The sequence below is a fragment of the Perognathus longimembris genome, chromosome 6, assembly GCF_023159225.1.
Source record: "Perognathus longimembris pacificus isolate PPM17 chromosome 6, ASM2315922v1, whole genome shotgun sequence".
NCBI classification, from domain to species: Eukaryota; Metazoa; Chordata; class Mammalia; order Rodentia; family Heteromyidae; genus Perognathus; species Perognathus longimembris.
Genome location: NC_063166.1, coordinates 14,979,992 through 14,993,073, shown reverse-complemented (window position 1 = coordinate 14,993,073; position 13,082 = coordinate 14,979,992). Strand labels below are relative to the sequence as shown.

Below are 13,082 nucleotides of genomic sequence, written 5' to 3'. Positions count from 1 at the left end.
TCAGATCTGAGGATCATGAATTGAAGCCAGCCTCGGAGGAAAGTTGACAAGATTCTTATCTTTAACTAGCCACCAAAAAGCTAGAAGAAGAGCTATGGCTCAGCCTTGAGTGAAAAAGCCAACCGACAGTGTCCAGGCCTTCTGTTGAAGTCTAGAGAATTCTCATATCCCTCTTACTCATATTAATAAATTATTGATGTTTGCCACTCATTTTACTACATCTTTCCTTTGTATATGAAATTAGGTTTATGCTATGCTCTTGGAGAATGGATAACTTTCACACAAGCTGGATACCCAGATGGGAGAATGATTTGTGCATCTCTTAAGCTCCCAGGCATTCCTGCCAACAGAACCAACGTGCTTGCCACTTTGTCCTCTCAAGATTCCTAAGAGCTGTCTGTGCTCAAACAACTCTCAGTTCCTACCTCTCCTTGCCAAGATGGCTATCCACCCCACCCTACCTTGGAGCTCACCGTCTGTGTCCCAGCACTGTCTTACACAGCAACCGCTCCATGGCACCTCCTGCAGTTGCTCAACTCACCACCCAGATTCCTCCTTCGCTGCGCACTTTTCTCAGCCACACATCCTCTGTAGTGCATTTGCTCACAGTGCTGGGTGCCTCAGCTGGGTCCCTGCGTTCCCCAGTGTCTGCTGAGTACACAGAGGCCACACTCCCGTAGCCCCTGGCCTTCTCCTGCTGGGGCCAGAAGCCCTGAGCCTGTACCTGAAGGCTGCTTGTCTCAGGGGCTAGGGGAAGGCTACCAGAGACCACAGACCTTCCTGGGGTGGACTGGATCAATGGAGTTATAATCATATTTCAATCAATGGTGGGTTTGTATAGAGGAGTTTCCATAGAAATGTGATGTGGAATTACATATGCTAACCATTTTCCAGGAGCTTAAAATAAACCCACTTTCATATACAAAGAAAAGATGTCATGAAAAAAGTGGCAAATATCAATAATTTGTTAATATAAGTAAGAGGAATACATTCTTCAAACTACTCTTGGGAATTTTCTCTCTTATTTTTTAGTTTTTACATTAAAAATGAAATACAGGGCTGGGGATGTGGCTTAGTGGTACAGTGCTTGCCTAGCATGCATGAGGCCCTGGGTTTAATTCCTTAGAAGTACATAAACAAAAATAAATAAATAAAATTAATAAAAAAAATTTTAAAGGTAAATACAATTAAATAATACAATGAAGAAGTAAAGACAATACAAGCAGTGTTAAACAAATTCTAATTTCTACTTAAACATTACAATTCAAACTCAGTGTTTATAACTGTTGATGGGATTTTAGCACAAAGAAATTATTAAAATATTAGTTTTTCAAATTTTAAGATGTAGAACAAAACAATTGGCAGCATTTTCACCTTATTTGCCAAATCATATATAATATGGAGGTTAGAGCTTTTCCTTTAATGAACCCTTATGTTTAACTTCACATTTTTTAAATGAAGCAGAGACAAAAGTATCTAATTGATTTCCCTTGTGACTGAGGTACCTTCACGCAGCAGGGCTGAGGGGGGGGGGGGGAATTCTTCATTAATACATATAGCCCATGCCTAGTTGGTTCTGTTACAAATAAGAATAAATCAGAGGTGCTGGGAATATGGCCTAGTGGCAAGAGTGTTTACCTTATATACATGAAGCCCTGGGTTCGATTCCTCAGCACCACATATATAGAAAGAGCCAGAAGTGGCGCTGTGGCTCAAGTGGTAGAGTGCTAGCCTTGAGCAAAAAGAAGCCAGGGACAGTGCTCAGGCCCTGCGTTCAAGGCCCAGGACTGGCAAAAAAAAAAAAAAATAGAAGAAAAAGAAGAAAGCAGATAAAATAGCAACATTTATAGAAAATCTGCGTCCCAGAATAGAAAATAACACTGCATAGATATGTTTGACAGCAAAAGCCAACCAAAAGTATGTATTTGCCAAATGTTCTTAGATGGACATAATGATATAGTAAAAACTATCACATATTCAGAATGAATAGATGCTCAAGTTAATGGAGTGGTGAGGAGTTGTTAATAACCTAGTGTTTCATGTCAGTATTCTTTGCCCTCAAGCAGGAAGTTAGAGGCATCAGGGAGACTCCATCATGGCCCCACTGTCCTGCTTTCCTTGCTGTTTCTGCACAGTCTTGAGCAGGAAAGGCAGAGGAGGAGGAGCTGTGGGATGGCGCTGTGCCTGACAGAGCAGAGGCAGCAAAGAAACATCCACCTGGCTACACCTGTCAGTCCACCAAGGTGAACCTTGCATTGAGTCACAGTCTACCTGGACAGGACCTGGCCATGGCCAACCAAAGCTCTCCAGCGGGCTTCCTCCTTCTGGGCTTCTCAGAACACCCACGCCTAGAAAAGATTCTCTTCGTGGTTGTCCTGCTTTCCTACCTCCTGACTCTGATGGGCAACACCCTCATCATCCTGCTGTCCTCGCTGGACCCCAGGCTCCGCTCCCCCATGTACTTCTTCCTCTCCAACCTCTCCTTCCTGGACCTCTGCTTCACCACAAGCTGTGTCCCCCAGATGTTGGTCAACCTCTGGGGTCCCAAGAAGACCATCAGCTTCCTGGGGTGCTCTGTCCAGCTCTTCATCTTCCTGTCCCTTGGGACCACAGAGTGCATCCTCCTGGCGGTGATGGCCTTTGACCGCTATGTGGCTGTGTGCCAACCCCTCCACTATGCCACCATCGTCCACCCGCGCCTGTGCCGGCAGCTGGCGGCTGTGGCCTGGGCCATTGGGCTGGTGGAGTCCGTGGTCCAGACGCCACCCACCCTCCGCCTGCCCTTCTGTCCCCACCATGAGGTGGATGATTTTGTCTGTGAGGTGCCAGCTCTCATTAGGCTCTCCTGCGGGGACACCACCTACAATGAAATCCAGATGGCTGTGGCCAGTGTGTTCATCTTGGTTGTGCCTCTCAGTCTCATCCTTGTCTCTTATGGAGCCATCGCCCGGGCGGTCCTGAGGATTAACTCTGCTATAGCATGGAAAAAAGCTTTAGGGACCTGCTCCTCCCACCTCATTGTGGTCACCCTCTTCTACAGCTCAGTCATTGCCGTCTACCTGCAGCCCAAAAATCCCTATGCCCAAGAGAGGGGCAAGTTCTTCGGTCTCTTCTATGCCGTGGGCACTCCTTGTCTTAACCCTCTCATCTACACCCTGAGGAACAAAGAGGTAAAGAGGGCGTTCAGGAGATTGCTGGGGAAAGATGGAGAATCCAGAGAGAGCTGAAGGAGAATCATTTAGTGGACTTCTAAATGAAGAAAGCTTCCATCATGATTTGTAAAAATGCTGAGCTCCCCAAGACACACTGTGCCTGGTGAATTTGGTTTTGTTTTTTGGTGTGGTTTTTTTGTGGGTTTTTTTGTTGTTGTTGTTTTTTGCCAGTCCTGGGCCTTGGACTCAGGGCCTGAGCACTGTCCCTGGTTTCTTTTTGCTCAAGGCTAGCACTCTGCCACTTGAGCCATAGTGCCACTTCTGGCCGTTTTCTATATATGTAGTGCTAGGGAATTAAACCCAGAGCTTCATGCATACAAGGCAAGCACTCTTGCCACTAGGCCATATCCCCAGCCCCTGCCAGGTGAATTTGGGAGAGCTCGCCCAGGTTTCCTTCTGCATCCACAGCCTGGCCACGCCCCACGGCCCTTCCCAATGCTGCAGCTGCAGTAGCTGCTGGCTGCCACATACATGGCTGGGAGGCCTCCTTTGGGCTCTTCAGAGAGGCAAGGACAAACAACGGGCTGCCCGTTAACCCAGATAAATTATTTGTGCCATCCGCAGCCAGTGTTGACGGGCAGACTGTTTTTGCCAACACCACATTGCCAGTGTGTACCCTGAGAGAGCCGTGCCTCCAGGTTGTTCAAAGCCTGGAGAACTACAGGAGATGGGACACAGTCAGGTCACTCCATGGAGAGCTGCACACCCGCCCTGATGTGCACAAAGACCTGGAGTGAAGGACGCAGTACCACTTCACAGAACAGCAGCTGGAAGAGGAGATGGAAGAATTGAATTGCAATTAGCATTCCTGTGTGTCAGCCTTTGACAGTGCTGACGAGACCTGATCTAGTTACAGTGTTCATAATAGAAAAGGATGGGTCTTTTTGTTTTCTTTTTCTTTTTTTTAAGCTGGTTAATTAGAGCTAAAAGTCTCGTGAAGTTTCTGGCCCCTGCCCCCTTACCCCTTACTGGCTTCAAACCGTAATCATCACCTTCCTGATAGCTAGGATTACAGGTGTGAGCCACAGTTACCTTGCCAAGAAGAGTGGGCAGGGGATGTGTATTTTACTGCACACATTGTGGTTGGTGATGTGTTTACCTCTTATTCTGGAAAGACTGAGACATCTTGAGGTAGAGATGGGTCTTTTCCCTCTGTGAGTCTTCATTTAGTGTTGGTCTGGTCATCAAACCAGTAGAGGCTTTAGTAGAAACATCTGGAAGGTTGGCCTCTATCTTTCTGATGAAGTGGTTTCTACTAAACAAGCATCTTGAAGGGAGTCACTTAAATAGAAAGCACTTTTTCTCATTTTCTAAGTCTCACACTTTTCTTGAGCCACACCCATTGCTGTTTCTAAACCAAGATTGGCTATTCACAGTTCCTGAGAGGTCATTGCATTTTGCTCCCAGGCTGTGTGCTCTCTCTTTTTGCTTTTTGTTTTTTGTTTTTTGGGGTTTTTTTGTTTGTTTTGTTTTGTTTTGTTTTTGCCAGTCCTGGGGCTCGGACTCAGGGCCTGAGCTCTGTCCCTGGCTTCTTTTTGCTCAAAGCTAGCACTCTACCACTTGAGCCACAGCGCCACTTCTGGCCTTTTCTATATATGTGGTGCTGGGGAATTGAACCCAGGGCTTCATGTATACCAGGCAAGCCCTCTTGCCGCTAAGCCATATTCCCAGCTCTTGTGTGTTCTCTTCATACCAGCAAAATCCAATAGAGTTAAATATACTCTGTCATCATAGCTTATCAATGTTCTATATTAAACTTACCCTGTTTTAATCACCCTGTGGTCACTGTCTCCTGATTAGACCTACATCAGTATAATACACAGTATTGCCAAAAGAAGAATTAAGAAACTGGCCACGACTGTTATCCCTGAGAAGAAGAAACAAGTAGCTTGAATAACAAACAAAAAACTCTGCTTGTTAATGTCTATCTTTTCCTGACTTTTTAATGCAACAGCTGCACATGCCCAATAACACTGAGATACAGTGACAAGGTCACCAGTTTCAACCACTAAGATTGATTTTTTTTTTTAACGTGAGAATAGATAACTGGAACACGCCCCATAAGCCACTGGTGTAGAGGTATTGAGGCATAGGAATCTGGGCCATTCCATAGTCCCCTTGTTTCTTCCCTCCCGTTCTGCTATCTGGTCTTGCAATATAGATGGTGCTGTGACGATCTGACTTTATCACTTGATTGATCTGACAGAACCAATGTTTTTCCTGATGGGTATATCTAGCCTACAGTGTCTTTTTTTTTTTTTTTTTTTTTTTTTTTTGCCAGTCCTGGGCCTTGGACTCAGGGCCTGAGCACTGTCCCTGGCTTCCTTTTGCTCAAGGCTAGCACTCTGCCACTTGAGCCACAGGGCCACTTCTGGCCGTTTTCTGTATATGTGGTGCTGGGGAATCGAACCCAGGGCCTCATGTATACGAGGCAAGCTCTCTTGCCACTAGGCCATATCCCCAGCCCTAGCCTACAGTGTCTGACAGTCAGGAGCTCTGTCTCTAATAAGGACTAGGGAAGGGCCAGAAACATTTCCTAATGAAGTATACTTTCTTACAACAGATAGCAACAGCCTTGGCCAAGACATCTAGATATCTTTAGAGGCTTATGAGAAGTGTCACACTACATCTTTTTCCACCTTTGATACTTCCAGTAACCCCAGAGTCTGTTGGATTCAAAGATGTGAGAACCCTGATTTGTTTTTTTTTTTGGTGGGGGGGGGCGGTCTTAGGGCTTGAACTCTGGGCCTGGGCACTATCCCTGAGCTCTTCAGCTCAAGGCTAGCACCACAGTGACACTTCCGGCTTTCTGGTGATTAATTGGAGATAAGAGTCTCATCGACTTTCTTGCCAGGACTGGCTTTGAACTATGGCCCTCAGAGCTCAGCCTCTTGAGTAGCTAGCATTGCAGGCGTGAGTCACCAGCACCTAGCAGGACCCTGAATCTTTCTTTCTTCACAGAGTTTACCTTCCACCCCTGAAGTGCATTCATCTTACCAATGCCCCCGACATCATAGCTCTTCCAGATCATCCTGGTTGATCAATATGGCGTCATTGATGTAGTGGCCCAATGGGATGTTTTGTGGATTGTCCAGTGATGTACCTGGAGCCAGAGCCTATCTCTTTGTGGAGTTTATTGTTCAAGTTGCAGGAATTTTATAAACCAGATATTAAACACTGCCGTTATTTTAAAAGTAAGTCATACAAGTTCCTTTTCAAATGTATGTTATTAAAATGAAGGTAAACTCATCACTTGCTAGTTATTTTACTGAATTTTACTATTAGCTATGCTCTTGTGGTTATTTATACGGCATATCTGTATAACAAAAAAAAATTGTCTGATGTAGTGCATTGCTGTACATCCCCTTCCAACTTGGTGTTTACAGGAAGGACACACTGACAGTTTCAAATTAGCCATGGTAAGCTGGGAACTGACTAGTGGCTGTAATTATAACTCAGATATGCCTACCTTGAAGACTGACAATAGGAGGCTCAAAATTCAAGGCCAGTCTTAGGCAGAAAAAAAATCACAAGACTCTCAACCACAGCCAGGCCCAGTAGCATACACCTGACATGCTAAGCAACATGGGAGGCCGAGAGTGTAGGGGGTAACCATTAATGTCACCAGACCAGGAAGGACAAGTCCACCAAGAGTCCCTTCTCCACAGAATAGAAACTGGACAGAGTGGCCTAGACCAATGACCCCAGCAACAACAGCTCAGAGATAAGTACTCCTGCATCCTTAAAAAGGTGGCATCTATCAATGTTTGGATTGAAATTTCCCTTTAGATTGTACTATCATTCATGATGACGAAGGAAGTATAGATTCGGAGCTCCTGCTTGACTTTGTCCACCCCTATAAATCTTATTCCACAAATGAAACCAACAATACATGGGTTCTCCCAACTACGAAACATGTGCATTCTATACATTCAGAGACTTACACCCGTGAGAAACAGGAGTGAACTGTGAAATAAACCTAGGCTGGGTGACCCCCCCTATGAGCCCCCCCGCAACAAAAGAAACATCTTAATGACTCAACTACATCATACAAGGGTTAGGTTAAAAGTCCCAAGTCCTCTACCAACTCCGGGCTATTATAATTCTGTTACTACAGCACAATGCTTCTCAGAGAAAGCGGAATGAAAAAGGAAGCAGTTGAGAACTTTTAAAATTATGAGCCTGCATGGGTGAATCAGACATGTTCTTCCCAATAGATGACCTTTTTACTTGCCCTAGTGATGACAATCGCTGGCATATTCCTTCTAGAAGCTCTCCTGCTCCATTACAATTAGTGGATAATGAATTATCCCTAGGGCCTTAGAATTAATGAGTTCTTTCTCGGGGATCTCCCTCCCTCCACACCACACTAGGTCAGCCTTTCTACCACCAGGGCCACTAAAATAGAGATTAGCTCCTCTCTCTACCCCAAAGCCTTCCTATCGTAGAGGTATCTCTGACCTACAGAGAGATAAGGTGGTGTGTGGAGAGTGAATAGCTGAGCCCATTTTCCAAGGTCACAGATCAACTTTGGTGCTTGCTATTGCCTTCAGCATGTTATTTAAACTATCTTTTCTTCAACTTCTTCATATTAAGAAGATAATAATACATAGAGTTGTCATGGGTCAGCAGAAGTATGCTAATAAATGTTTGGTTACAGCTAGGCAGGGCCCTAATGTGTAGTGTTTGCCTATTTCTACTCCTATATTCGAGCTACCAATAGTTTAATAGCTATCTCTTAAAATTCCTGAAAATTTAATAGCCAAATGATAGAATGAGCTGACTCTAGCACAGCTCATATTTATGTGCTTAGCACAGTGCCTGACGTGACCTTAACAATCCTTGTAATAGCCAGACATCTAATTGCCCCCCCAAGGATGACCATTCCTCTTCAGTTCTAGTTTTCTTCTTGATGTCCAAGGACAGAATGGAAATGAGTCAAGAGTTTTTACCACAGGTAAGTGATGGTAAAACATCTGCTCTTCTCCTAGAAATACCAATTTCCACAAATCCTAAAGAGTGGAGCCCAGGATTTGGAATTGAGCAGGGTGAGTTTTTAATCAGAAACCTTACATCATTGGTCTGACAATCTCGCCTCTCTAAGCCAGACATTAACAGGCTACCCTCAACCAAAACTCTCATGAGCTTCCTCCTGGGTTTCTCAGAACACCCAGGGCTGAAATCGATGCTCTAGAATTTTAGTGCTAGCATGTATTGACTAAATGACATTAGACATGTTACTTAGCCTGAGACTGTTGATAAATATTGGAGGAATAAGACCCAGATGTTCAGGCTGTGATTAGGACTGTAATTGGCTCATCCATAAGAAGCACTCAGAAAAAATCTACGAATAGCAATACTATCTACTAATTATCATAGACCCCTTCAAGGAAACCACCCCCGCCCCAATCCAGGCCCTGCTTCTAAGCACAATGCTAGCACCTTGTGGCTCCATAAACAAAAATAAATATGTAAGCCAATAAATGACTGTGTCAACAAAAAAAAAACAATAAATGAATGGGATCCAAAGAGAGAAAATAGGCAGTGTTACTAAAGAAACCTAATCTAAAAGCGATCCATCAATAAGGCAGAAAAGGGAAGGGAGTAGAATGCCAAGAGAATGCCCCAGTTAGAAATTCAGGGAATTGGTTACAATAATAGTGGGTGGGTGAATAAGAAATACTGTCCTCTGAGGTTTTATCAAATAATTGTATAGCACAAAGGGGATGTCTTCGGAGAGATGAGATGTTCTGAAGGTAAATGATATTGGCTAAAAAATCGGTGAATATGCTGAAAAGCACCGTAGACATCCAAAGGGTGAATTTTATGGCATGAGAAATAACATCTCAAAAAAAGAAAGAAAGGAGAAATAATAATTAATTTAAAATTCAGAATCGAGCCCACTGGTGGCACACACCTGTATCACTAGCTATTTAGGAGGCTGAGATCTGAGAACCGAGGTTCGTAGTAAGCCTGGGCAGGAAAGTCCATTTGACTTTTATCTCTAATTAACCAGCAAAAAGTTGGAAGTAGACCTGTGACTCAGACTTGAGCACCAGACTTGAGCTAAAAAGCCAAGCGCAGAAGCATGAGGCTCTGAGTTCAAGCCCTAGTACTGGTGCATGCACACACACACACACACACACATACACACACACATACACACACATACACACACACACAAAGTAGAATCACCATTCCATTTTCAAGGACCAGAAATTGAGACGTCAGGGAAGGTACACAGAACCTTCAGAGATGTTGAAATGTTTTTTCACTGTTTGACCCTGTGCCAGGAATGGCCTCCATTATCCTTTATACTGCAGAGATTTGCTTTCCTCACATTGTGTGTGAATATACAATATTTTACATATTAAAGAAAAATATATTTGGGGGGGTTAGCAGGAACAGTAGTAGAAAAGCTGTCCCAGAGCTTTTTCCACTCAAGACTCTACCACTTTAAGCCACAAGCTCCACTTCCAGTTTTCTGGGAGTGAAGTGAAGAGTCTCACAGACCTTCCTGCCCAGGCTGGCTTTGAACCACAATCCTCAGATCTTAGCCTTCTGAGGAGCTAAGGTTACAGGCATGAGTCACTAGCTCCTGGCACTACTTCTCACTTTTACCAAAAAAAAAAAAAAAGAAAGAAAGCAAGAAAGAAAGAAAGAAAGAAAGACAATCTAATCACTTCTCTAGAAAGTTTTCTCACATAAATTCTTCCTCAAATTTGTCCTTCTAGCCTCTTGGGCTTGCGGTGGCTTGAAGGTAGAGTGCTAGCGTAATTAATATCCTGAGTTTATCCTAGGACTTCAAAAAAATGAAAATATCACTGGGTAAGCATTTTCCTCATGCTGGTCTCTAAATCTTTCGCCCAAGGATTTTAACATACATGCGGTCATTCTCATCTCCCACCTATAAGGTTCTGGTACCTGAAGACACCTTGTGGACCAATTTCCCTAACCAGGACAACTGGCTGAGTGACATACATTGGAAATTCCCTGAAGTGATCTTTTTTATTGGGGGTGGGGAGAGGAAGCATTTCTCTGAAAATGGAAAAAATCTCTGCCATAGATAAACATTCTGTCTCTGGTAAACTAAATGAAGAATTGCCAAATAAAGACTTTTATTGCCATTTATTCCATTCTACTCCACCAGCTAATAAATAATTAAGCCTACAGGGATAATACATAATTATAAAACTCATTCAAAATTTATTCATTTGCATTTTTCCAATGCTAAGGATCCAACCTAGAGCACATGCTAGATAAACATTCTACCACTGGAGCTAAATTTAGCCCCCAAATATATCACTTGGCTAATTCCTCCAACAAATAAATGAGGAATAAGACAACATAAAAGTACTCAGAAGGGCTGGGAATGTTTCTCAGTGAGAGGGCACTGGGTTCAGTCCCCAGCACCACAAAATAATAATAAACAGAATGGCACACCCAATAAATTTCTGCTGAATGATGAGTTAATAAATCCATGTTTGTCATTAGCTTTTCTTTGTTAACCTCAAATAGGAAATCAGCGGGACCAGGGCAAGGTGCCATCTACTGTCTGTCACATTCTTGATGTCCTCACTCTTACTGGACTTCTAGCCAGAAGGAGTAGGGGGAGAGAAGAGGCTTGCGGATTATGTGCCTGGGAAAGAGTCTGGGACACGAGGTAAAGGAGATACATTCCTGGCATCACCTGACAAGTATGAACTTTCTATAAGACACATTGAGCCGGGCACCTGTGGCTCTTGCCTGCAGTCCTAGCTTCCCAGGAGACTGAGATCTGAAGATTCCTGTTGAAAGCTAGCCCAGGGCTGGGAATATGGCCTAGTGGCAAGAGTGCTTGCCTCAAAGCTAGCCCAGGAGGGAAAGTCTTGGAGACTCTCATTTTCCACTAGCCACCAAAAAGCCAGAGAGCAGAGCTGTGGCTGAGGGGTAGAGTGCAAGCCTTGAGTAAAAAGAAAAAACAGCTAAGAGATAGTGTCCCGGCCCAGTTTAAGACCCAGTATCAGAACACACACACACACACACACACACACACACACACACACACACACACACACACACACACACATACTCACACATACAACATTGAAACAATAGTAGTCTGATAGCCTCATTTTCTAGCTAGACAGGACCTGGCCATGGCCAACCAAAGCTCTCCAGCGGGCTTCCTCCTTCTGGGCTTCTCAGAACACCCGCGCCTAGAAAAGATTCTCTTCGTGGTTGTCCTGCTTTCCTACCTCCTGACTCTGATGGGCAACACCCTCATCATCCTGCTGTCCTCGCTGGACCCCAGGCTCCGCTCCCCCATGTACTTCTTCCTCTCCAACCTCTCCTTCCTGGACCTCTGCTTCACCACTAGTTTTGTCCCCCAGATGCTGGTCAACCTCTGGGGTCCCAAGAAGACCATCAGCTTCCTGGGGTGCTCTGTCCAGCTCTTCGTCTTCCTGTCCCTCGGGACCTCCGAGTGCATCCTCCTGGCGGTGATGGCCTTTGACCGCTATGTGGCTGTGTGCCAACCCCTCCACTATGCCACCATCGTCCACCCGCGCCTGTGCCGGCAGCTGGCGGCTGTGGCCTGGGCCATTGGGCTGGTGGAATCCGTGGTCCAGACGCCACCCACCCTCCGCCTGCCCTTCTGTCCCCACCATGAGGTGGACGATTTTGTCTGTGAGGTGCCAGCTCTCATTAGGCTCTCCTGCGGGGACACCACCTACAATGAAATCCAGATGGCTGTGGCCAGTGTCCTCCTCTTGGTTGTGCCTCTCAGTCTCATCCTTGTCTCTTATGGGGCCATCGCCCGGGCGGTCCTGAGGATTAACTCTGCAGAAGGTCGGAGGAAAGCCTTCGGGACCTGCTCCTCCCACCTCATTGTGGTCACCCTCTTCTACAGCTCAGCCATTGCTGGCTACCTGCAGCCCAAAAACCCCTATGCCCAAGAGAGGGGCAAGTTCTTCGGTCTCTTCTATGCCGTGGGCACTCCTTGTCTTAACCCTCTCATCTACACCCTGAGGAACAAAGAGGTAAAGAAAGCATTCAGGAGATTGCTGGGGAAGGAAGTGGAGCCCAGACAGAACCGGTAGCCACTTTGTAGGCTTATAACTTAGGGATATTCTGCATGCCTTATCAGGAAGGCCGAGATCTGGACTTCTCTGCTTCACACCTATTATGCCACAGCAACAGATGACGTGTGTGTGTGTGTGTGTGTGTCTGTGTGTGTGTTGGAAACTGGAAATGTAAGAGGGAGATCAGTATTGTATGTGAAATATTACCACCAGAATCACATGGAATATTCTCTTTTCTCTATTTTATTTATCAATCCACCTCTACAATCATCTTCCTAATTTTATCATTTCCAGTTCTAATTCTTTGTCGTGTTCAATTGTCAATTCCAATTTTGATTCCTCCCTTATTTTGAGCTTCTTTCCACTTATCTGTGTGTCTGTTTTGCATTCTCATTCTATTTTATCCACCAAATGTCAACCAAAAAAAAAGAGGGGAAGCTAAAGCTCAAATAAATTTAAAAACCTGAACACGCAGCATTGGAAAGTGTGTCTAAATCTATGTCTCATGAATTCTTGGTCAGACAATTCCCAAACATATCATGCTACTTTCATGCCATAATCAAGTATCTCAGAACCCTTCAGCTTTAAGCTAGAGTGTTGCAGATTAACGTTGGTCCTTGTATTCTCTCTTTAAAATGCCAGCTCAGAAAGGAAACTATTTTCATATTTAGAAGAGATGTACTATAGAGGGCAGGCTTTTGTGCCATCTGCTGGCCAAATATGAAATTGCACTATCATGCCAAGCTCTTGATGGAAGCTCGGGGAGGTATTGTGACTACTATTATAAAGTCTCTATAGAGTGATTATG

The 13,082-nt window shown here is 44.6% G+C and overlaps 2 protein-coding genes across 2 annotated transcripts; both read left to right on the top strand.

The window, feature by feature from the left end:
• Positions 1-2,288: 2,288 nt before the first annotated feature.
• Positions 2,289-3,303, top strand: LOC125352192 (olfactory receptor 2H1-like). The gene has a single exon (XM_048347322.1). The coding sequence runs from the start codon at positions 2,289-2,291 to the stop codon at positions 3,225-3,227; it is 939 nt and encodes a 312-aa protein (XP_048203279.1). The 3' UTR covers positions 3,228-3,303.
• An 8,047-nt stretch (positions 3,304-11,350) lies between these two features.
• LOC125353531 (olfactory receptor 2H2-like) lies at positions 11,351-12,292 on the top strand. Its single transcript, XM_048349229.1, has one exon. It carries the CDS (start codon positions 11,351-11,353, stop codon positions 12,290-12,292), a length of 942 nt encoding a protein of 313 aa, XP_048205186.1.
• The last annotated feature ends 790 nt before the right edge of the window (positions 12,293-13,082 follow it).